At 38.8% G+C, this 26782-nt stretch overlaps 1 protein-coding gene across 4 annotated transcripts in view; it reads left to right on the top strand.

Annotated features, from left to right (window-relative positions):
- The window catches only part of GRB14 (growth factor receptor bound protein 14), a 113199-nt gene that overhangs the window by 47958 nt on the left and 38459 nt on the right, over window positions 1-26782 (top strand). For 3 of the 4 annotated variants that reach the window (XM_027591379.1, XM_027591378.1, XM_027591380.2), the window contains exon 3: window positions 22737-22893. In XM_027591379.1, coding sequence (XP_027447180.1) covers window positions 22737-22893 — 157 coding nt within the window. Of the gene's footprint in view, window positions 1-3577; window positions 3835-22736; window positions 22894-26782 lie in introns of those variants that run through there. The other variant, XM_027591381.1, reaches the window with a different exon arrangement.

Raw genomic sequence — 26782 nt, 5'->3', positions numbered from 1 at the left:
GAAAAGGTATGCCTTGTTTTGGGCCTTGAAAGATTGGTGGGGTTTAGTGAGTGAACATTAGAAACAAAGAGGTGGATGTATGGAATGTGCCTTTGAGAACTATGAGAAGCTTTTGTTGATGTTGAATGGGGGAAGAGGTTTGAAAGGCAGGCTTGGAACCTAGAGGTTGGTGGGTGTCTATGTAACATTGTCTTCTGCTTGGATCCTACCTTGTACACTACTTCGACTAATTGTTTACATGTCTTCATGGGTCAGCTCCTTTAGCAAATAGGAATCAGGACCTATCAACTTTGAATTCCCTTCAGCAAATAGCATAGGACTTTATACATAGTAGGGCCCTCAATACATATTTATTGAATTAGGAGAACTAACAAATGTCTAGTTACATCAGAAATAGCACCGTATGATGACATTTTATGCTAATATTATATCAAATTATATAGTACAATGTGGGAGAGAATATTGTAGAGTAGAATAGTGGGGTGTTGGGGAGGGGGCCAAATCTGGTTTTCACCATGGCTCATTGACTTATGTACTTTGTGAACCCGGGCAGGTTCTTTTGCAATATGTACTTATATCTGAGACCATTTCTCAGCTGCCTGTTCTTCTGGCCTTTGTTCCCTCATCTAATGAAGAGCTAGTGCCTCCCTCATAGTGTTATAAGGATTCAATGAAAACTAGCTCAGTGCCTGGCTCATAGTGGGTGCTCATATAACTATTATTAATAATCATAATAATGGTTTATTTTTTGTTATTCTTAATTCACATTGAAACCTTGATATGCGTGTTTTGAGTGGCAAAAATGCACTCTTTAGATCAAAGTATTGAGCAAGAACCAAAATAATGTACAATGTTATCCTACATATTTCATTGTTGAACCTGCTGAATTAAGCTCAAAGCCTTGTTTTATCAAATTTCAGTTTTGGAAATAACGACCTGTGACACCGTCTAAGGAGAACGTATCGTAGGCCCCATCCTTTGCAGCAGCAGGGTTTTTCATACCCTGCCTCGATCCCTTCCAGGCCCTATAAAATTTGATTTTCTTGACCCTCATAGCAGTTCAAAAATTGTTGGCTGTGCCTCCTTATCCTCATTTTGCAGAAGCTGAAGAAATTAAGGATCAGGTGACAAGGTTAGTGAGTGTGAAAGTCGTTTATAATAATGGTAAAAAAAAGCGTATGCTAAAGTTAAATTTTGCATCAGTGTCTACAATAAGTGGGAGGTAAGATAAAGCAGTCAATATGAACACTTGGAAAGATCACTGAAAAATGAGACTCTGCCTGTCATAAGCGTGAATGTCATCTCATTGGTCTTTCAGCCTATTGACTAGGAAAAGTGTATGCAAGTCTCATTTTTCAAAGATGATGACCTTTTTGGCAACATAGAGTCACAAAATGCCACATTTTGCTCTTCATGGTTTTCACTGAAAATTTATAAACTTCAATTTTCAAGTGTTCCAAAGAGATGACCTATCACACTGTTGTCTGTCAAGAGTTTTTTAAAGCCCTTATGGGGCAGGTATATTGCACTGTAATAAATATAGACCCTGGACATCATTTTGACTTGAAGGATTCATTTTAGTGTGTAAAAAGCTCTATAGTGTGAAGTAAAACAGTGTCTTTGACTTCCCACTTGCCTAGACCTCAAAATGTGGAATCAGCTTTGGGAACCTCACTTATCTCCCCATCGGGCATCAAATTCTGCATAGTCTTTTCTTCTAATCACTTGTCAAAGAAAATCTCATTTCCTGCTTGAAGTGGTGATCTCACCTATGATGTGTAATTTCTTCTACTTTTGCTCATCCCTGGTACTTGAAGTTTAATCACTACTAGACTCACCTAGCCCACTGTTGAGTGTGATTTTTTAAAATTTAAAAATGAATTCTCTCTATTCCACTTTGAGACAGTGACCATATCTTATTCGACAGTATTTTCCTACCACCGAACACACCGCCTCACACATAGTGGGGACTTTGCCTCATTATTTAGTGAAATGAATTGCTTTGATTATGGTGGAACCCCTTTCTTGAGACCAGAGATAACACTTCTTTGTAATGTCCAAAGACTAAATTGAGAAAAGAAGGAAGAAAAAGCCAAATATTGCAGATAATCTCGAAATGATTATCTGTAGTTACTGTGGGCTTTGTTATTGTTGGTCTGCCAAAAGAGTGACTTAAGGTTAACCAGAATCTTCCACTTTACAAATGGTAACTCCCTTCCCAGTACTAGTAGGTTTTTATTGATAATTTTATTTTAAAAGGCCACGATAAACCTAATTGGATAAGGATCAAATGAACACCCCCAAACTAGATCCATCTGTGACTTTTTATATTAAGTGAATTTCCCCCCCTCGGTACCATTGTGAGGGATCTATGCAGGTTTTGAAACTCCAAGTAGGGAACTCTATAGAGTTTGTAGTGTCTCTTTTCCTTATGAAGATTATGAGATCATCATGCATATAAAACACACCCAAAAGCATAAAGTGTACAGCAGTTAAGCAAACCCTGCTTAGTAGCAGTCTAGATAATGAAATGGAAAGTTTGTGTCTGAGTTGCCTAGAATCTTCCATTTTGCCTTGTTACTACAACAACTACCTTGTAATCTAGAAATTACAAAGAGTTTCCCTCGTACTGATTGCAGTGGGTCATTACATGTGCTGTGGTTGAAGAGCACAGAGTAGATTCTTGTGATGTCATCAGTTCAGCAGGGATCTTACCATCATAATAACTCAGATTAGTTGTACTACCACAATACTTTTTGTCATGTTGAGTGTTTCTTTTACTCTTTTTTTAGACACACTGAAATTTTGAAAACTTTCTTATTAGCCACCAATGGTTTTAGTTGTGACCCTCCTCCAATCCCCAAAAATATTAGAATATAGTTTTCAGTTATTAGAAGAATAAAGACAAAATGGTTGTTAAAATTTTGTTTTCAATGAGCAATGATTATTGTCTAAGTGCTTTTAATTGAGTGAAAGATGCTGAGTTACAGAGATCTGTGCTTTTTGAAAACTGATAAGCATTTGAAATTCATATAATGTGGTTTAATGCCCCCTTTATATTTAACATTATTATTTTGAGGTTGATTGTTAAGGTAATATTTAACAGAAATACTTAAGCATGTAACCTTAAGGATAGCTTAAAGGTCCATAATACAAAAATTTTAGCTGTTTAAGAAATGAAATGTATCAATGAATATTAAAAATCTTTTATTATAATGCATAAATTAATACTTTGAGACCAATTCTAACCTCAGGATTATTTTTTGCACCTTATATAATATGTTCTAATCAACCCATTTATCAAATTTATGAGTTGCATAAGTAAATTTAGCTCATCTGCATATTTATGTACTTTAAATAGATCCATGTAAACAGTTTCTTATCTGCCATATGTTGAAATGTTTTAGTAAACTGAAGACATAGCTGCTTAGTCAACAAAGATGGCATTAAATTGCACTGTTTTGGAAAAAAAAGTTAAGTGAACTAGATGCCTGTTAATCTGGTTCTTTAAATATCATAAACAAAAGTATCAGAATGTGTTTCCAAGGACAAAGGCGGAGTTTTCCCGGCTTTGATTGGTCGCTGCCTTGTCCTGTCCCACAGCCATCCTTAATTGGCTTTGGGTAGATTGGAATCACATAAGCAGAGTGACATTTATTACTTTCCTAGTTTCTTTGCACTGAGCCCTGAGATTCCCAAGGAGTAACTGTAAAAGATTTCTTTCATTTCGTCCATGATCTATGAGAGGGGATCCTTCTACGAAGAGCAGGCATGAGTCTGAGTGCGAGAAGAGTCACTCTGCCGACAATAACGCCAATAGTCCTACAGAAAAGGGTATGTGACTTCTTTTGCCTTTTTCTTTCCTTTTTCTTGCTGTTTTTCTTTCTTCCTGTTGCTGTGTGTTTATTAATATGTTGGAAACTTTAGTTACATATCCTGAGAGAGACTGTCATTCATTGAGGCTAGAGATAATTAAAGGGTATATTAGTGAAATTAGACAAAGGGGGAAAATGCCGTGCTAGAATAACTCTGTCTTAAAAAAGCTCCACGTAAAAGCAGTTTGGTCTCGATTTCAGGGCATTGTGATTTAGAGAGTATATTGAAGCTTTTGCTTTTTTTTTTTTTCCCTTCTATAACTTCAGGTCTCTTTGCCTTTAGTTCAATACAAAATCTGCTAGCTATTATGTTTTATGTTTGTTTACTGAGAAGAAGTTTCTTTGTTTCACTATAATTCATAATACATCCATCTTCATTGTTCAATGGACTATATAATTGTTTTTCTGTTTAAACATATGGCACCAGTTTATTATCCTCTGGTTTCTACCAATTTCTATTGAATTGCTGCCTTTTTGCTTAAGAAAAACTTTCCATTATATTCCCTTGTGAAAGAGCTTTCTGTTAATTATTAATGCAATCAATCCTGTGTATGAAAATATTGTATCTATTAGTTTTTTTGTAAAGCTTATTTCCATGTCTTACCGCAGCATCATATTTTATAAGGTAATAATAAATACACCATGCAGTGTAGCATTTAAGTAAAACTGAATAAACTAAACTTTTCTTGTACATACACCAAATAAGAACAATGTCTTGAAATCCTTAAAGAATCAGATCTCTAGTATAGAAAAAGAAGGCACCCAAACACATCTTTGGCAATATGCTTTCTGATTGGTTTTGGTGACACTAGAAATTGGAGTGTTTATTCTGTACCTGACTTTTAATAGTTAACTGTTAGTTAACTATTAGTGTATTCCCTAAGTCAAAGGTCATGGTTTAATTTGTTTGAAAATGACAAATGTAACAATTAGGGTGTTTTTTAAAAAAAGAAGTATCTCTTTTTTATTGTTTTTAATTTTTAGGTTTTCAGTTTATTTTCTTATCCAGTCGACCATTTATTCACTAGGGACATTTTTACTTGGCATTGGAATTGTATATGGTAATTTTGCCAACATTTGTTCTTTATCTTTCTTGATGCCTTTCTCTCATCTTAAGCAAATTTAATTAAAAATATTTTCCTTTGAACTTGAATCTTTATTTTGATTTAGACTAAGCATTAATAATGACTGTAGAGATTCCCTGCCTCACTGGAATGTGAAAAGGTATACTAATATATATCAAATGTATGTTCTTAGGTCTGAGTTCTTCTTTATGCAATTAATATTGCACTTTAGAATAACCAAGAAGCTTTCATCATGTCCTTTCAGATGACATGTCAGTGTGGTAGGAAGCATAGCATCTGGACTCTCTGTTTACTAGCAGTATGACCTTGGGCAAGTAACTTAAACTTGCAGTCATTACTTCCTCACCTGTAACATGAGAGCTGAGGGATTTTCATTAAATGCTTTCTGCAGTCTTATTGGTGCCTATAATCCTGTGACTCAAATAATATATTTTGTATTTTCATAGTTAAAATATTTAGACCATTTCTTATTAGAGTGTAAAACATTAGGAAGAGATGCTATCGTTTTCAAGGACTTTGAGCACTTAGTCCAGGGGCAGTTGGTGTGAGTGAAACTCATCTAGAAAATCCAGCACTGACTGGTAAGTAGCAGAATAAGAATACTCTGGAAAGCTGTGATTATAATTGATGTTAAGTCTGAGCTGCTGATGGTCACGTCATTGTGATTTCTCTTGGTCTTTTATAATAAGCTGCTTGTCAGGTTTTTATTATAATAATTACATAGGTCAAAATTCCCTGTGCCCAGGTCCATGCTATTGCTTTCCACTGAGAACACATATTAAATTTCCATATAATTTAGGACATCACCATTTACTGAAAGTACTTACGCTGTTTCTTTCTCCTGGCATTTTAACCCCCAAAGGACCCCGTATCTAGAAGACTATTCTGAAAATCTTAATATCTCTCATTTTAGGAATTGGGCATGTTTCTGACTAAAACACGTCCATCTGCTCTGGTCACACCATGACTGTTTTTTTTTTTTTTTTCTAAGATAGAAAATTATTCCATACTTGTAATTATCTTGTCATTTTCTATATGCACCATAATTTAAGATGATCTGACAAATTAGTACAAGCATCTCTTGGAGTATTTCGGGGGCAGCTTCTCATTTTCCCAAGAAGGCAGCAGGTGCTTTTTCTGTAAGTTTGGCATAAACTTTGCTCATCCTGAATGAGTGGCTCTTGAAAAATAATTTGCCAGCTGGAATCCTAATCATTTGAAAGGCTGAGGGCATTTCTGAAAATGCTTAATAGCACTAGGGAGTAATTTTCTTATCACCCTATGTATCTGATCTGAACGGCCATGAGATTCTCCTGAGAGTGGCTAGGAACTTGAACTTTAAACATGGCTCCTTAACACAGTATGGGTCTTTTTTGTAGAAGATCAAATACACTTTGATCTTTGAGGAACAGAGACTTTTGGTAGATTCTCTATCAAGTAAAGTTTTAGAAAAAAATTTTTGGTCTCCTCCAATTCTGTTAGAGTTCAATTTCCTTGATTCTGGTTAATCATGGTTCTAGCGAAGATTTCATCATATCAGACATGGTTACATCCTCACCAGATGCTCTGAATGAATCTTTTACCTCATAGCATTTTTCTCAGATAACTACTCGATTACATCTTTTTTTTTTTTTTTTAATGAGAGAAGTCTGAGTCTCTTGGGTGTTGAGTGACTTATGCAAGGTCACCCAGAAGGTCATTGGCAAAGCTAGAAATAGAATCTAGGTCTTGTGACTTCCAGTGTGTTTCTCCTAGATATGTGTTACCTCCTGAAATTAATATGTTAATGACATTGCCTTATGGGATGTTTAATTGCCATTCAACTTCTAGTCTGGAATTAGCTTAGGCAAATCCTTTCGTCTCCCTCTGCACCTCCACCAACTCCCATATGTTCTAGTGTAGAAAACATTTTATTCAGAAAGCAATTGTAAGCAGTAAAGTGTGTGTGTGTGTGTGTGTGTGTGTGTGTGTGTGTGTGTGTGTGTGTGTGGAGAGAGAGAGAGAGAGAGAAAGAGAATTTGTACCCAGCAGTCTAGATTGGTACATTATATCAAAAAACTATTTTAAGGTCCCAGAGAATTAACAAAAGATTCAAGGATTGTAAAGTATACATTAAGTGTAATACAAAATTCATACTTTTTATAGAAAGCCTTCAAGATCAGAAGGCCAGATGTCCATATTCTGATTCTGTGAGTAGGCATGTTTCATGCCTCTATCAGATTTACATTGTTTTGCAAATTATGTTTATAAGCATTTCTGCATTTTTTATCCATACTACAATTAAGAGAGATATTCATAAGCACACATGATCCTGAAGCATCTTCTGAAATCTCAGGGAGAAAAAGGGATAATTTCTTGAATACATTTTCCTTAAGATTAAAATCCTTTTGAAAATCTGAAATTCATGAGTTGTATATGGAGCAATGCCATTTATCAGGAGATTCAGTTCTCTGTCTATATGAGAGAATAGTTTATGTTATATTCATTTCCTTCCTCATACAGTTAGAATCATTGCTATGACTTTCTAAAAATAATTTTGTAAAGAATGAAAGAATACAGATTATCATATCACTATTTTGCCCAGAAACTTTTAAATTTATATAAAATCGGTCCAAATGACTGTATTGCATGTGCTTTAGGGCCTGTGTGCCCAGTGGCTTCCCCAGCCTCGTGTGAAGCCTCCGCTCAGTATGTGGCTTTCTTCCTTGTGCTCGAAACACTGTTTGATATTTGTCCCTCTGTACTTCTGCCCTTAGTTTTATGCTCCATGGCCTGTAGACAACTCCAGGATTCGATCTGCTTTTTAAGACTTTCTCAGCACATCTTTCTTAGTGGTGTCTTGATTCAGTATCCGTGGACATGCCTTAATTCCCAATTTCCTAATTCAGTAGGTACTGCCATGCGACAGCAGTTTTATTATTTATTTATTTGACAGAAAGAGACACAGCGAGAGAGGAAACACAAGCAGGGGGAGTAGGAGAGGGAGAAGCAGACCTCCCGCCGAGCAGGGAGCCCGATGTGGGGCTCGATCCCAGGACCCTGGGATCCTGATCTGAACCCAAGGCAGAGGCTTAATGACTGAGCCACACAGGCACCCCTCACAGCAGATTTATGGTTACCTTTTCTGTTACTGAAGTCTTACTAGCCTTCCATAGTTGTGGATAATAATTGTACTTTCTGGTGACTCAGATTTGACTTCTGGCTTTTCTGTGTGTCTGGTTTTGTTTTGTTTTTGTTTTTGTTTTTTATAAATCTTGTACTATTTGGTTTTCAAAATGTGTCTTTTTTTGTCTTACATCCAGATTTTAAAAATTTAAGAGATTCTTTAAATAAAGTGCTTTGTCAGTTACAAGCTGAATTTTTATTTCATGTACCCAGGAAACTGAAATGACAGCACATTAAACAGGGAGATTTATTTTTCTTTCACTTTACAAGAAGACTCCGTCCAAAGCTAATGTAGCAGCCCGACAATGTCCTGAGGCAGCCAAGCTCCTTCTTGCTTTCTGTTGTATCTTCCTTAGTGTGGGTCTCTTTTCCTTTTATGGAAAGATAAATGCAAATCTCCAGTCATCCTGTTCACATTCCTGGCATACAAAATGGGAAGCACCAAGGGCATGCTGGCTCGCTCTATCAGATGTTAACATGGCACCCTGAGGTAACCAGGAGCTTTTGCTTACATTTTACTGGCTGGGATTCTGTCATGTGGCCAAACCTGGTGACAGGGGAAGCCAGGAAATGTAGGCCTTGAGCTCCACATTCTGCCCTACTCATCAGAGTCAGCACTCATCAGTTAGGGAGAGGGGAACAGGGGTTCCTGGTGGGCAGCTCACTATCCCCCAAGTGCCTCCAACATATTAGGCATTCAGTAAATACCTGTCCCTTGGATTTTTATTATTGTGTTTCCAGATATACAATATGTTTATGCTTTTTGGACAAATGTATTCTGATACTTGTATGGGGATAGTAGAAGGTATAGCAAGTGGGGAGAGAGTAGATTTCCTGAGGAGGGGAGGGTAATGGAGACCCACAGATGGCTGGCTAGCTTGGGAGGGGGTTGTGATGTGGTAATGAGTATGATTATTGCTGTTTACCTGGAGTTCTCATTCTTGCTAAACCTTGATCTTTCTTCTGCCCTTTTAATCGTTTACAGGGTAACTTTGCTGCATATCCATCTAGGAAGGGTACGACACAGACAAATGGATTTTGTGTTTTCACAAAAAGTTTCTTTTCCTGAGAAGTGAGTTTTTAGGAAGTATGATATGGTAAAGATTGTTTGTGTGTTTTAGAGCCAGAAAGCTCTGAGTTTGAGCTCAGCTCTGTCACTGACCAGTGGTGTGACTTTGAGTGCCTTCTTTTAAACATTTCTGAAAATCAGTTTCTCTGTTCTGGGGATAATGATGCTTCCTCACAGAACAGTTGTGAGGATTAAATAGGATGAATATTTAGAAGTACTTGACACATAGTAGAAGATCAACAAATGCGAGTTCCTTCCCTCCCCCATCTATGAAATGGCATGTTTTACTAGTTTCGTAAAGTTTAAAATCTCCCTATTACTATGAATTTAAATTTTTTTTTTGTGCCCTATCCTATTGAGGTAGTTACCTAAAAATTCCCTTGTAACAAATAAACAAAAAGTAGTTGTCCTTGATATAATGCAGCCAGGAAGAGAAAGACTGTGTACCTTTCATGTGCTGGTTCCTTCAACTCCTTTCTGTAACTTTACGGGGGGCTCTAATTGAATTTAAAAAAATTAATCTGACTATTAAATGCTGGTGAATTTTTTAAAAAAATCTGGGAACAGATTTAAGTATAGTAAGATAGGTTAGCTTATTTGTCTTTTCACTGCCCTGGGAAGAATCAGGCAGGGTTCTGTATATGCAAGAGGTAAAGTTGTGCCTAATAGGAAGACATTATTTCGGTAGACAAAGGTGACATTACTTGGAACGTTAACTATATGATGGCAGGGACTGTGTCACTTGATCGTCTCTGGACTCAAGTGCCCAACATAGGGAAGGTACAAAGTTGGTATATGATTACTATTAGTTGATACATTTGTCTTCCTGTTGCATTCACTTCATTCTTCCTTCATTTCACACCTGTGGTGAAAAGGCATACACTCAGGGTCCACCTCAGCTGGTCTCCCCTGCCTCTTCATGACCTTTATCCAGCTCCAGCTTGCTGCTGTGGACAACTTGGTATACTCACTGCCCTTGACACACACCCATAAAATAAAAACAGCTCTAATGTGTTCAGCACTGATAACACATTCTCTTTAGTCCTCATAAGAACCCAAACCCAGTTTGGGATGAGGAATGTGAAGCTCGGGGTGGTGGGGGGGTGGGGGGAGAGGTTAAGTGTCCTGCCCAAAGCACATGTCTGGTCAGTGATCAGGCAGGACTGAGCGCCGGGTCAGCACCATGCCTGCCAGAGGCTGCCTCTCCCAGCCTCATGGGCGTGCCTGCTGCAGAGCCTTCTGCATTCACCACTCAGTGCACTCTGCCCTCTCCTCAGTCCTCTCGTTGGACCAGTCCCACCTTCCTGCATCTCTTTTTCCCTCTTGTCGTTTTTCCTTGTGCACTCAATCTTGCCTCAAAGATGTAGTGACTAAACCATATGTCGGAGTTCCTTAGAGCTCAGCTGGACTGTAGGAATCTCTTGAGACTTACTAAATGCCTTATTTGCTTTCAAAAATTTATAGTAAAAATCACTTATATTAATTGAGTCCTATGAATTTACCAGCTATTTGCCCATTCTATAGAATGAGAAATCTAGGACTCATCACTGGTGATCTGGTGGCTTAGGATCTGATCACAGAGCAGACTCCAAAGTCCATCATCACCATGAGCACCTGGGCTGAAACTCTATGTGAATGGGGGCCATAACTTGTTTTTTTGTTGTTGTTTTGTTTTCTTTGAAGATTTTATTTATTTATTTATTTATCAGACAGAGGCAGGCAGAGGGAGAAGCAGGCTCCCCACTGAGCAGGGAACCTGATGCGGGACTCGATCCCAGGACCCTGGGATCATACCCTGAGCCAAAGGCAGATGCTTAACCGAGTGAGCCACCCAGGCGTCCCAACTCATGTTGTTTTGTAAACCACGATGCCTGGTCCACATTTGGCAATGAAAGCAGATTAAAAATCGTCAGGCTGATCAACAGTCTCACTCTTGCTTGGGGGCAGTCTCAGGGCTGGCTCTCCTGGTCGTGCCCCAGGACCCCGGGTCAAATCTAGAAAATAACAGTCTCTTTTTGGCAGAAGAAAGAAGCAAGACATTTGGTAATTTCAGATATTAAACCCTCTGAGAGGGTAGGGTAAAGATTTTCTACCCCTGGAAGATAGAAATAAATAATACTTGGTCTTCCAGACAGTTCCTAAAGAGGAACTCGAAAATCATTTTTGGCACACATGCCATTGTCAGAAAGTGAGTATAAATACGTCCTAATCAGCATGCGTGTTTGGACATATACATTCAGTTGTGTTTGTGAAAATATCAGGAATTTTATTTTATAGTTTCAGAAGTCAGATTCATTTGGGTAGTTCTATCAAGATTCAAAGAAATATTTTGACATCACCTTTCTAAAATACTAGGGAGAAACTCCACCTTGAGTTCTAGGAAAGGTTGTTACTGAGGTGACTTTATATACAGTGTATGTGTATAGTATATGTGTATATATATGTATATATATAGCCAAAAAAATCCTTATTGAAGATGTACACATGATTTATCTGAAACATTCAAATTAAGAATATTTTAAAATGGCTTTAAACTTTTTAAAACTCCTGTAATTATAATAGGACCTCCATAGGGTTAACAATGTTATAGTTGTAGTTTTCAAAAGTTCCTGTTTTCTCTATTTGTGCTCACTGAGAAGTAAAGACTCCCTCTGCTGGCTGTTTCAGAACATGCAATTTTTCGGGCAAGTTAATGCTGCAAAAAGTGAAACCCAAAGAACAACCTGTCTTGACATTCAAAAAGCTAGGTGCTTAGGGACATATGTGCATTTCTATGCTGTGGTTTTTAGTTATCTAATGCTTTTATCTGGGATGCCATATAGAAGCAGCGGCTTACAGCAGCATGAACGTTGGAGGAACAGAGTGGCAAGAACAGGGTCAGGGAGGGGCCGGGAGACAGATTCCCTGGCTGGCTCTGCCAGGGAATAGCTGGGCATCCCCAAGCAAGTCAGACGCTCCTCAGAAGTGGCTTCTTTGTTTGTAAAATGAGAGGATTTCAGTGGATGTTCTCCAAGAGTCCTTTTGACCTTTACTGTTCTGTGTTTCAAACAGTATTGATTACATTTCTTTTACAGGGATATGTTCTATATGTGTTTTGCATCAATATAAAATAAATATTTAGAAAAAGGAAGAAAAGGTAAAATGACCGAAATGGTTATAAATTACTTGCTTCTGCTGTCACAGCATGGGAATGTTTGGCCTAGAAAGTGATATTTTGTATGCTATTGTAAGTTTATACTATTGTATATATATATGTATAGTATATATACACTATTATAATATCTCCCAAATGTCCCAGAAACACTGAACACAGCATGTTTCATTAATCCTATGGCACCTTAAATTACAAGAAGTGTCATTATTTTATATGTTTCCAGTTATATCGATCATACCACTGATGGCAAGTTACTTCCAAGTTTCAGAGAAGTTAAATGTGAGGAAACGTGCTTTTAAAAAATTAGTAAGATAAGGTAGTTCCTAAAAGTGCTTTATTTGACACCAGGCAGCCCAAGAATTGCAGTAAAATGTCCGATGTGCCCCGGGCACTAATATGTATTCTCTTTCTTCTCTTCCTGGTTGCCCCCCTCTCTTCTTAACCTTTCCTCCACCCCGCCCCAACTTGTCCTTCCCACTGTGTGACACCGTTTCTAACTTTTTTTGCTTAGACGTGTGTTATGGGCATTCTGGGAATACATGATTGCTTAAAACCTGAAATGAGATACTGGAGTAACATTGTGTCCAACATAAGCATGACCAGTGGTTTTCTGCTTTAAATCTGAATAAACATTAGCACTTGTGAAGGTTTTTTTTACTTCAAAGATGAATTAGCACTGGCATCTTCACAGGAATTACATGAGTTTTAAAAACACTGAGGCTTCAGAGAACACTCCTTTGATGAAGTCATTGGAAACATGAGTGTGGGATTTGGGATTTGACCATCTTTATTCATATTGGATTTAGGTCCTAAAATAAGACGTTTGTATAAATATGTAGATATGTGTGTGCGTGCTTGGATAGCTTCAGACTTCGTTTTTAATGTGTGCCTTCTTTTATAATGAAATTGGAGCTGTTTCTTTTGCCTTTCCCCCCTGCCACATAACAGAGCATACAGAAAAGGCTCCCAATTTCTTCTTTGCAAAACTGAACCCCCACTTGAGTCTGTCTTGCTACCCTGGAGAAAGAAAGGAAGCCCAAGGAAGGAGTAGCCTGTGGGGCTCTTGGCCCGAGAAGGAGAGCAGAAAGGGTCAGGAACAGAGTTGGAGGCTCAAATAAAGTAGAGGGGCATCAAGAGGACTTTCTGCGTGCCCCTTGGCCTGCAGACTGGCTTTCTTCTCTTGGATGGAAGCCTGGCCAGGCCATGATTTGGCAATGTCGCTCTTCCAAGCTCTCAGGTGTGACTGCTCAATCCTCTGCCGTCTAGCCGTGGGACATTGCCACACTGGGCCCCTTTGGCTCAGTGCTGCATAGGAAACAAATTAACGCATCCTAAATCTCCATCCTTACATTTTGAATTTGTATCCAGAACTCCTGGAGGTTCTACATGGATCTCCACTAACACAGGTCCTTCAATTCGATTTGTTTATTTATGTATCCAGGCATGCCCTGTGGTTTTCCTGTTGAGATGAAATGACATACAAATGTAGACACATTCAGTTTTTACAGAGATGCTGTAGGGATGACCCATCTGGGACCCTGAGGACTGCAGACTAATGGAAGGAGCCTGGCTCAGTCAGTGGTGACGTGGTAGACCCGCCTCAGCGAACTCAGAGCCGTCTGCCTCTGATTTTGAGTGGGAGAGAAAAATTAGCCTCAGTTTGGTCAATAGGCCATTGTAGGATAGGCTTTCTGTTAACTTATAGAACCTGCTCCTAAATGTTTAGGTCATCATGTGGTTATTTATCATTATTCCCTTACTACTTTGTAATCATATTCTTATAAAATTACCATTTAAAACTTAATTCTCTGTTTCCAGCCATTGAAGAAAGGCATTCTGTCATTTGTGTATCCAAAAAATGACCCCATCTGTGGCGGCCTCCTCACTGGTTTGCTTTGATGGAAACCAGTGTCCAGCAGTGCTGGGTGAGGACCCGCCTTCTGCAGGCCTCCTGACCTCCTCACCTGCTCCTCAGAGCTTAGTCCCTCTGATCTCGGCAAAGTGGTCTATTGTCGCATGCATGTGTTTTTGCTTCTTCAGCCCTCGGTGTCTTTGCTCACAAATATTTGTCCTGCCCAGATGTCCTCTGACCTTTTTTTTTTTTTAATTCTCACAGAATACCAGAATTGAAATGGGACAGAGAAATCACCTTATCCACCTTTGTTCAGTTCACAGATTTCATGAAAACTTGCCTATGTTTTCTCTTTGGTCTCAGTGTATTTTTTCCTCCCTTGGGGGTTTTCAAGCCCTGTGAGGTTTCAAAGCTACTGTTTAGGAATCCTTAATGTTGTCTTCTACGGGCCTGTGCATGATGGGCTCATTCATCACTAAAAGAATAGTTTTGGTTATCAGCTGTGTGCCAGGCCTTGTGGCAACTGCTGGGGCCACAGTGGGAAGCAGACATTGACGTCATTTCTGCTTTCATGCGACGTTCTGAGCATTGGAGGCTGATGGGTAGTCATTACAGGGTTGTGGACACACATACATGGAACAAAGGGCCTGGAACTAAACGGGGAGGGTCATTGAAATTTCCCCACAGAAATGATGGTTCATCTGAGGGATGGAAAGTAGAAGGTGGCGGGGGGTGGGAGGACAGTGTACAGAGCAGCTCTAGGGGTATATGCAAAGACCCTGTGTCAGGAAGGAGCATGGCTGTTTCAAGAAACTGAGGAAAAAATAGTATGTTTGGAGTTAGAGAATAAGGGAAGGATCACAGGGCATACATTTGAAAAGAGCCACAGGATATGGAATAGACCTGTTTGTGCCGGTCAGTTTCTGTAGTTCTGAAATTGGTGGCCGTATCTATTTTGAATTAATATCTTTCTCTTTTGAGTTAATATCTTATAACTAATTGAACATGGGCTCTTTATGCTCAAGTAAAATGTGTTTTTGAAATATTTTTTAATGGAGAGAATTTAAGACACCCTACAACCTGGTTTCTCTAAACTCGGTACTATTTTGCTCTTAATAAATATTTGACAGCTAGAAAAATAACACAAGGTGGCAATAAAGAAGCAGTAGCTTTCCTTGAGCTGTTCGGGTCTTTTGGAACAGAATTTGTTTTTAAAATATACCATTTTGTTAGAGATTTGGAATAAGTAATAATGAATATATTATTTTCCATTTCCTTCAGGGGAACACACTGAGTTGCTTAATTCAAAATATCTAAGAATGTCTTCTTTTATCTTAGAACACTGCATTCCTTATTTAGAAGAATGTAAAAATCCAGGGCTACTCTGACCTTGATATAAAAATATTTCTCATGATTTAGGTGCATTGCCTATCTGTTGAAAATAATAGGGAAAAAAAAAACCCTGGAAACATTAAAAGATTGCTTTATAATCCTACTGCACTTGGATGGCAAACTTTTAAGGAAATAAGCTTTACTGTGGAAAGCTGTAAAAATAAGCTTTACTTCGGGACCTAGGTGACATCACACCTCTATGGGCCTTATTTCTTACTTCCTATTAACCATATGTGAGCAACATATAATTAATAGACACAATAAATAAATTAATGTTTCTTTTTAGAAGTTATATACTTTTCATCATGGGAAGGCCTTGGTATTTAAATGTGCTGTTTAAATTATTTTAAACCAAATAATAGTAAATAAAAATCAACGTTTAATTAAATATTAAGTGTAGTCTTTAAATGTAGTTAATTTAAAAATTAAATTTAAATTCTCCCAAAGTAGAAGCTTTGACACAGAAGATAACCATGTCCCAATGATCTTTTTTCTTCTCTTTTTCTCTTTCTTTCTCCCCCGCCTCAGCTTCCTTCTTCTTTTCTTTTAATTTTTCTCATTCTGTGGATTCTCGTTCATGTATGCTTAATCCGTGCTCATTTTTTACCTGCCGAATGATTATTCCTGCTCCCTCCTCCCATCTCTGAAAAGACAAAGGATAAGTGGGGGAAAGCTGCCCTGTAGCTGATTACTTACTAAGGGGTCCACTGCCCCCCTTTTGCTCTGTGACATTGACCCATGACCGGGTGACAACCCTGAGTTTGCTTCACATGTTCCAGGATGAATCCAGGCTGGGAAGGAACTAGCTCACTGTCCCGTGCCCGTCACATTCCTGGGGGCTGCAGGGAGGAGGAGGAAGAAGGCTGACGGTTTGGCTCTTGCCCAGTGCTTTCCGAAGGCTTTTCAAATCATCTGTTCTGAGCATCAGAATTTCTGGTGATTGCAGCAGATGAATCCGACGCATGCTTTGGGGGGGCAAGGTGATATGTGTTGAATTGACTTTCATTTGATCTCTTTATTTTTCAGAAATAGCCGTTGTCTTATATTTTAAATATTTTATCTCTTTTAGTCTCAAGGCTTTCGGGACCTCAAGCTTTCTTCTAAAAAGTTAACTATTTCTTGCCACCTCTATGTATTTGAACGTTGTTGTGTCTACTGCTTTGAATATGGGTTTTTAATCTCTTGCCTCCACTTTTATGGAGGGCAGTTGAGGGGAATTGAAGTATAAAGTGTATAAACTACCTCGATAAGGATGTCAGCCAAAACAGAGATCATGTTCCACCCACATTTGAGCACATCCCCTGCAGGGGTGACTGTGCCTGTGTAGTACATTTGCCCTGCTAGACACCATAGGCTCCCAGCGCAGTTTTTGAAGCTGTAATCCCCTCCAAAGGCCAAGGTTGCCTTGACTGTCAGGATTACAGTGACACGGGAGGGTTTTGCCTAAACACAGCCCGTGTGTACACTGTTGGCTGTCCTTGGGTGTGCTCTCTGTTTATGCTGCAGGGATGTTATGGACAGACCTTATCAGTGTGTGTGTCTCTTGCTGGTCAAGTATCTATTCATTGATGAAACAGAGAAAGTTCCTATTCTTTAGTGTCAGGCAGCATTTCTTCCTACTGGCATATAATTTCAAATGATCAATTGGTATGAATAATATTTTCCTCCCCCTATTTTTCCCTTTATAAAGCAAGCTGGGAATTGGGACCACCGAACTGGAAATTATAATATCCCTTTATTAAGTATCATAATTATATGATTTTAAGATCTCTTTTTTACCACTCAGGATGTAGAGGAGACAGGATACCACTATTTTGCTCTAATGATTAAGAACAGCCCTGCTGTTTTTTTGTTTTTGTTTTTGTTTTTTTTTTACCTAATCACAAAAGTTTTTAACTTAGTTTTAATCCATACTAGCCATGGAGGTTTTCAGATGACTTGACTTCTTTTCTGAAATAAGATGGTTTTGTGTAGTACTTTTGGCAAGAGGCATATTCAACTCTCCTAGAGAGTTAAGGCCTAGATGATCTTTCCCCTTTTCATAGATTTTAAGGAGAAAAAAAATAGTTAAAAAAAAGAAAAAAATAGTGGTAAAATGAGACTTTTTAACAAGGCACCCCTTTGTAGAATAAGGAATTTTTCACAATTATTGAGTAGATTTGAGAGATGACAGGGATTTACTGCTGTGGAATATCAATTAAAATATAATTTTATCATTCTTAGATAAATGTGTATTTGGGATAAATGTCAGAATTAAATAAGAGTTTAAGAATACGAGTTTGAAATGGAGCTCAAAAGAAAATATTAAGCTTTTCTTCGAGCAGTTGTTATTTATTTTAAAATGCATACATGTACCTATTACAAACATTTGAGTTGGCCTAGCCCTTCTAAATGTATGTGTTTTGGGCGCCTGGGTGGCTCAGTTGGTTGAGCGACTGTCTTCGGCTCGGGTCATGATCCTGGAGTCCCGGGATCGAGTCCCACATCGGCCTCCCTGCTCGGCGGGGAGTTTGCTTCTCCCTCTGACCCTCTTCCCTTTCGTGCTCTCTGTCTCTCACTCTCTCTCTCTCTCTCTCTCTCAAATAGATAAATAAAATCTTAAAAAAAAAATAAATGTTTGTGTTTTGATTCTTGGCAACCTGTGTCTTTCAAATTTGCAACAACGTAGTCTAAAGAAAATAATGGCATTTCCTAATTGGTTAGATACATTTTTCATTTTCCCCAAATTTACCTCTTGTTCAGTTCTTGTCTCCTTCTTGAATTTGGTTTAGTCTTCAGAATGTCTCCAGTCTTGTTTTTTGTTGTTGTTGTTTGTTTGTTTTTTTTAATTTCTCAATTCCTCTGATATAAAAGATAGAGCATGAAAAGTAAGAGGCATACTTCTGTTAGCCCAGGCGATGGGAGTTGACTGGAAGAAAACATGGGTAGTCAGAAATTACTGGGAACCTTCCCAGCAGCCCCCATGTCATTCCCATTTCCCCTCCATCTCCTGGCATGGGGTTTGCCAAGTGGCCTCTGAGGAGATTGAAACAGTGGCTCATCATTGTGCCACCTGAAGGAGCAGCCACAGGCTCGCATCCTCTTTTCCTCTCAGGAGTGGTCGTCTTCAAATTGCTTTTGTCAGGAGCATGCACCAGGGCCTGATCAGTCAGTGTTAGCCACGGCACGTGGACATACAGCAGACAGCATCCCTGAGAGTCCCACCAACTGTCTAGCACAGATACAGATCCTCAAGCCACACGCTTGAGAGCACTAGCCTTCCTGCGTGCAATCATGGGAAGCACTGAGATTCCAAGCAAATCTTGGGATTTTAGTGAACCACATGTTTTAACCAGAAAACGAATGAAGTGAAAGCTCAAACAGTTGCACCTGATTTTGGCTGTGTATTTTCATGATCTTCTTCATACGACTCCATGTAGCAACCTCAGTGACTTCACAACTCAGAACTGCCCACAAACAGTGGTACTGAGTCAGTTCTTACCTGGAACTATATTTATAAGAAAACTTGTTTATTTGTTGATCATTGAAAATAATTTTAATTTACCAAGCATAACAATTTAATCACATACTTTGTGACAAAGTATTTTTAAATTAAAGTTTGTAAATATGTATCGAGTCCCTCCTATGTCAAAAACACTTTGATTGGCACTACAGGGGTACAAAGTTCATTTGTTCCAAAGATCTTTAGTAAGCCATACACTGCCTTGGGCTAGGTACCTGAAATATGATGTGAAATGATAAGTAAACAGAGATTTTCCTTGAAGGACTTTATTATTAGTACAGTTGAGGAGAAAGACATGCAAATAGAAAATTACAAAATAAGAGCATGGAAAATGGGCACTGTAAATTACAAAGCCTTGGGTAGTCAGGGAAGCCTTTCTCAAGGCAGAGCCATGGAAACTGGGGCCAAATAATGAGTAGGTATTTGCCAAATAAAGCATGTTGTTGGAGGCTGAAGCGTTGATTCCAAGTAGAGGATAATTCACATGCAACTAAGAAAGAACGGATTGCAAGTACCTGTCATATTTGGCTAGGATCACAGCATGTCCTGTTCTACAGGCTGGTTTCCTGGAGAGGGTCCATGCTGTGTGCATGCTAGAGTCTGGGCTTTATTCCATGGGTTCCCATTTTCCTGGTTCCATTTCTACCTCACTTGGTCTTTCAGACTTTCTTGCCTCTAAGTCACCAGTCAATATTGGTATTTCTCAGGGTTCAGTTTAGATTCTGTCTTTCCTTTGTTCTTCCTCTTCTCCCTCGCCAGATGTATCCATGTCTATGTATTTGTTTACTACTTAAGAGCTCGATGGTTCTTAAGTCAGTTCTGAACTTAGGACCACACATCCCTATCACCGCCATCCTACCTACCACTTCAGTTTACTTAGGACCAGGCTCCCTGTTTGCTGCAACTGCCTTCCCTGACTCCTCTCAGTCTTAGAACCTGCCAAATTCCTTCTTTACCAGTGCACCCAGGGACTTCTGTTCCCTTAGCCTGAAGTGCTTTCACCTTCCCTTTGCCTAGCTATTGCCCATTCTTACTTCAGGTCTTGGCTTAAATATCACTTTTTCATGGATATCTTCCAGGTCTCTCCTAACCTCATGTTGTGATTAGTAATATGCTGCATTTTTATGCCCTAGTTTATAATTATTTTTTTTAAATACTGCTTTCCCCACTAGACTTTAAGCTCTCTGAAGGAAACAACAGTCTCTGTCTGTGTCAGCCTTGTTTTGAAACACTTAGCAAAGGATATGTACCTTGTAAGAGGTCTCTGTAAACATGATGAGCTGCGTGAGTTAGGACAATGAGGAGCCATTGAAGAACTTTAGTAGCAGAGTGACCCGATTGGATTGGCAATTAACAAGTTTATTCTGCTAGCAGTATGGAGACTGAATTGGAGGGGGTCCATGGCTAGAGCAAGAGGGATAAGTAGGTGGGTGTTGCCACTAGACACTTAGAGCCTCAGAGCACATCTATGATAAAAACACAAAGAAATCAAATTCAGCTGATCCAGGAGCTCAGAGATATTCTCAGGACTTCTTCCATCTCTTAGCATGGCTTATTCCATGTGGACCTCATTTTCCCACAGTCTTTCTCTTTGTGAACAGTAACAGCTTCATTCTACATCTGTCTAGTAGGAAAGAGGGTCCACTTTATGGTTATGTGAACAGATATCCAGACTGCCTCTCTGACTGGTTCTGATTAGGTCATGTGCCCTTCTCTGAAATGACTACTGTCACCAGAGGGGTTCTGGGTGCCGGTTGATGCGTCTGGATAATAACTATCGGATCTGAGGCAGTGGTAAACTGGCCCTAAAAATAATGTTGTTGTTGTTTTTTTTAAAAAAGCCCTATTTGTAGCAATTGCCAATTTCTTTGGTATCCAAGCTCCTACTGTGGCTGATTTCAAGATGGATGCCTGGCTTGCGGTTCCTGAATGTTTAACAACCCGCTCTTCCAAGCCAGTCCCCACAGCTCCAGCTCTCCATGGCTGAGCTGACGGCCGAGCTGCCAGAATCAGAAAGACTGATGGTGAGGGAGGCAGTGTGCTCTAAAAGGCAATCAGGATATTGTTAGAAGATAGGTAGGTGCCTGGTAGCCAGTCCCACAAGGAAACTTGCCCTGTACTATGCAAAATATACTTTGATGTCATGATTTTATTTTACCTAAGAATTTTTTAAAGTTCCTGTATCATTTCCTTGAATAACATTTGTAAGCACTATATAATATTCCATTCTAGGAAAATACTATCATTTACCATTCTTTCATTGTAGAATATTTGGATTGATAGAATTATATGTAGTGCCTGCTGGATAGGTCTATGCCTGAAGCCATTTTCCACATTTAGGACGGAGCTGAGATACTTTACCTATGTGGAATTACTGAGTCAAAGGAATGGACATTTACTGCTTTTGAATACTTTCCAATAGGTGTACAAAATAATTTTACCAATTTATATCACTTCTGTCACTGTGAGAGAGAGCAAGTATTTCATCGCACTGTTATTAAGTGTAATTTTAAAAAATTAGAAGGATAGAATTAATACGTCATTTTAATTTGCATTTGTTTGAATTACTAAAAATGTTGAAATGTCTATATTTTTGTAACAAGTGTATTTCTTACAGTGAATTTTCTTACCATTTCCCACTGTGTTATGCGTATATGTTGCTTTTATTATACTATTATCATGGGTATTTATCTTCTTATAATTAATTAATATAATTAGTGGAATAATTATATGATTAATAGTGGAAATTCTAGCACATAGCACAACTTGGTAAATGTTGAGGGGAGTGTTGTGTATGAAATTCTCCCTAATTCTGTGTAATTTCGGGTAACGTTAGCTGCCTTAATAGATAAATACAAATTCACAGTATGTAAACACAAAGTTTATTTCTTGCTCCTGTCAAAGTTCCATATGGGTATTCTTATTTGGGCAGCTTTCATGTGGTCATGAAGGGACAAAGGCTCCTTCTGTCCCAAGGCTTTTCTCCCCTCTGGATCCTTGTCATTTCTATTCAGTGGGAGGGTGGCATTAGAGAATGGGGAACAGTATGTGGGAGGTTTTTATGGACTAGGCCTGAAAGTGCAATATTGAATGTGCTTACATTCCATTGACTAAAACTCAATCCCATGGACACAACTAATTGCAAAGGAAAAAAGAAAAAGAATCTGGTATACATCTAACCAGTCTTTGCCAAAATTTCCATAACCTGAAATAAAGAAATCTTTTCATAAAGGCTGATTCTACTTACTGCTTTTACTACCTGTATATATCTGGGAATAAACTGACCATATTACTTGGATAAATTACAGGATATAAGTATGGAATGGAACATTTTACATGTTGTTAAGAGATATGTAGCTTTTTAAGAGACCAGAATGGTAAAGCAATGACGTCGAATGGTCATTGAACGTCCTCTCATCTAGACACTGAAGAGAAGAGGGTGGAAGTTATTGGACAAAGTGATTTTGACAGGTGATAAACAAGTCTTAGATAGGCAACATTTATTCAGTGTTTTAGAAAATTTAATGTATAAGATTCCATATAAGGACTCCGTAATCAGCTCAACCAATAAGTTTGATGACTTACTAGAATGATATTTTTAATAGGATATGTTAGCTCATTTTCTTATTTCTACCTACACAGGTAATTAAAGTATACAGTGAAGATGAAACCAGCAGGGCTTTAGAGGTACCCAGTGACATAACTGCCCGAGATGTTTGCCAGCTGTTGATCCTGAAGAATCATTACATTGATGACCACAGCTGGACCCTTTTTGAACATCTGCCTCACATAGGTCTAGGTAAGGATACAGAACCATAGTCCACATCATTGCTTTTCTGTTTGTTATAGTTTCATTATATGGCAAAGATTTTCTTCAGACATAGAAAAATAGAAGAGAATTATGAATAGTCCTTTTCTTTATTTTGGTGTTGGTAGTTGGGAGAAGAATGTAACACAAAATGAAAGTAAGGGTAGAAATATTACACATTTCCCATACTTCTTTGTTTAAATAATGCTCTATGAGAATTTGGGAGCCAAAACATAGAGTCCAAATTGATAGATGGATTTTGTAATAATCTTTGGTAGCACAAGCAACATTTTTTTTTGAGAAGTTAATAAAACAAGCTGTTATTTGAACTACTTTTTGAATTGGTTGTCATGCAGACATGGGAAGTATCCACACTGGTTCTCTTTAGGTGTGTGTGTACCCTAAAATTTTCTTGAAGAATTAATTAGCTCCTCTATATTTTAAAGTCATAAACATAAAGAGTATTATTTCAAAACATTTTTTTCAAAGATTTTATTTATGTATTTGACAGAGAGAGACACAGCAAGAGAGGGAACACAAACGGGGGGAGTGGGAGAGGGAGAAGCAGGCTTCCTGCCGAGCAGGGATCCCGATGTGGGGCTTGATCCCAGACCCTGGGATCATGACCTGAGCCGAAGGCAGACGCTTAACAACTGAACCACCTAGGCGCCCCTCAAAACATATTTTTTTAAATGCATTTTTAAAAATGCATCTCTGTGTTGTAAAATGTAGAGGGTTTTTCCCCCAATTTTCTTTAATAAGGTATAAATGATTTTCGTCCTTCTACTAGAGTGCGACAGAATTCGGCACCAGTTTTCTTTCACCTTTTCTTATTTTTACAGATATGAGTGTAAAAAAAATATGTTCCCATAATAAGTAGTGAAAGGGAAAGGCCTTTGTGATGGTAATGCCATTCGATTCTTTGAATTCCATATGTGTTTCCTGTGGCTGCTGTAACAAAGGACCACAAACCTGGGGGCTTACAACAACCAAAATTGATTGTTTCACACTTCTGGAGGCCAGAAGTCTGAAATCAGTATCACTTGGTTGAAATCAAGGCATTGCCAGGGATGCACTTCCTCTGGAGCTTCCAGGAGAGAGTCTGATCCTTGTCTCTTGCAGCTTCTGGGGCCGCTGACATTCCTTGGCTCTGGCAGCCTCACTTCAGTCCCTCCCTCTGTGGTCACACTGGATTTCCCTCTTCTGTCTGTGTCAAGTCACCCTCTGCCTCTCTCTTATAAAAATGGTACTGGTTAGAGTTTACCCGGATAATCCAGGATAAGCTCTTCATTTCAAGATCCCTTAATCATATCTGCAAAATCCTTTTTTTCCCCCTTCTTATCAAGTAACATTCACAGAAAACCTAAATTCTTGAAGGTGTGCCATTACCCGCCAGTGTGATATGCCGTCTCACCTTCCTAGGGCAGAAAATGTTCAACATATATTTTCTGCATTGCTGTTTGTCACTAATTTAACTTCTATTCATGACCATTCATCTCCTAAAAGTATAGCGTTAACTCTCAATAGATAGCTGCCATATTCTAAACTAGTTTTACATATGCTTGTGAGACCACAGCTCTTAATTAGCATAATATGTAATTACAGTATTTTATACCCTTAATCTTTTTCTTTTGGAGCAGCTTTACATTTTTTTGGTTATAGTCACTACAGTTTATCACTAACAAATAGCTTGAAGTTTAATAATAAAAATCTACTCTGTAAATCAAGTACCAGTTTTTACAGAGACCACAGCAAGTTACATTAAGGAGTAAAGTGCACAGGTTCTTTTAATGTGGAGGCTTAAAGTGGAACATGGAGAATTAATTTGAGTTACATACTAAATTTAAACTTTTAGGCATCAAATAGAAGTGTATTTCTCCATTACTGTATTTTCTGGAAATGCTGAAATAAAATCAAAGATGTGAGAATATTGTCTCCTGGCTTCATCAACCATGCATTTAGACCAAAGGTTATGAGAAGGAAATTGAGTTCCACAGCTTTCTTGTGTTCTTTTTCTTTCCTTTTGTTTTCACTCGGATTATATCTCTTTTTAAAGAGATTTAATTTATTTGATAGAGAGAGCATGAGCCTGTGCACACGTGAGCGGGGGAAGGGCAAAGGTGGGGGGACAAGCCGACTGCACTGAGCATGGAGCCGCTGTGGGGCTCAGTCCCAGGGCTGCCTCACGGACTGAACCACCCAGGCGCTCCTCAGATGATATCTTTAAACAGTAGAAAAATTGCTGACACAGTGCTATCCAAATACTAATGCGTATTAGATTTACCAGCTTCCATTTCTTTTATTTATTTATTAGCTGCTTTATTTCTGTAAGGATACACTGAAATGTTAGATGATGATAGCTAATGAATATCTCTATTTTCCTTACTTATTTTTATTTAATTTCTCTGTTTTAACATAATCTGTTTTTACTTTCGTAGACTACCTTCTTTGTGTGTGTGTGCACCTAAAAATACATCTTGAGGATTTTTTTTCTTTCACTTTATAGATTCCACAAAAACTAGGAACTCTTCCTGCCTTTTCCTGTTGACTTCCTCACACAGTTTAGCAGATATTTACTGACTGTTTTATACCAAGCCTATTTTGTTTGTGGATCTTGGGGGTACAGTGTGAACATAATAGACAAAAAACACTGCCCTTGCGAGTTTGCATACTTCTCGGAAGAGAAAGATACGAGACACATGACTAAAATCTGTAATCCCTTAGGTGATGATAAGTATGGTTTCTCCTGCTCTCTGAAAGTAAAGCACGCCTATGAAAACTTTCGTAAGCTGAAATGGTATAAAGCAAAGAGGCGCTTACCATTAATTTATATGGGAAAATATTTGAGCATTCCCAGACCCCAGAAATAACCTCTCTCAGCATTTTCGGGTATCTTAGGACACATCTTGCCAATAGTTGCACAAAATAAATCAAGATAAAGCACAGATGCTCACAGACAAAATTCAAAGCTGCGGTGGCTTGTTGCTTGAGAGGCTGAGTGTGGTTCCCCGGAAGGAGCTTGGCAGGACCACTCTCACTGCGGCTCCGTGGTGCACGCGGCCTTTATAAGGGCTCACTGCAAAACAAACGCTGAATGGTATTTTCACTTTTCACCTTTTTTGTAAAAACAAAAATCCTCTTTGGATTTTTTTTTTTTTTAAGATTTTATTTGGGAGAGCATGAAAGTGAGATTGAGAGAACAAATGCGGGGGGAGAGACAGAGGGAGAAGCAGACTCCCCACTGAGCAGGGAGCCTGACGCGGGACTCAATCCCAGGACCCCGGGATCATGACCCGAGCTGAAGGCAGCCGTTTAACCAACTGAGCCACCCAGCCCCCCCTTCCCCTTTGGAATTCTGTTGGTTGGCAAAAACAGATACTAATGTAGGTCTTTTGTAAAAGCAAAGGAGTGTAATGTGAACTTTTGAAAAGTTGGAGTTGCCTATATTGGGGAGAAAAGGAAGGCAGGGCAGAAGAGGGAAAGAGCATGCTAGGGGTGAGTGAGAGATGCACTTTAACTAGAGGGATCAGGGAAGGTGTCCCTGAAGCATGATATGGAGGAGAATCTTTGTGGCAGCGTGCTTGTGTTCAGGCCACAGCCCGAGGCCAGCGCTTCTGGAGTAAGGTGGGGGGTGATGGAGTGGACTTCAGTAGGGCTACTGCAGAACCAGCTTGTGTAGGGTCTCAGAGGCCCCAGAGGGCCTTGACTTTTACGCTGAGTAAGAGAGAAAGTGAACGGAGGTCTTTGAGTCAGAGAGCAATATGATCCTGATTTAGTTTTGTAAGTACAGTTGACCCTCGAATAACATGGGTTTGAACTCCATGGATCCACTTATATGGTTTTTTTTTTTTATAAATTCCATCCAGTACTATAAATTTAT

Source organism: Zalophus californianus, chromosome 3, assembly GCF_009762305.2.
Source record: "Zalophus californianus isolate mZalCal1 chromosome 3, mZalCal1.pri.v2, whole genome shotgun sequence".
Lineage (NCBI taxonomy): Eukaryota > Metazoa > Chordata > Mammalia > Carnivora > Otariidae > Zalophus > Zalophus californianus.
This window is presented reverse-complemented; position numbering and strand designations above follow the sequence as displayed.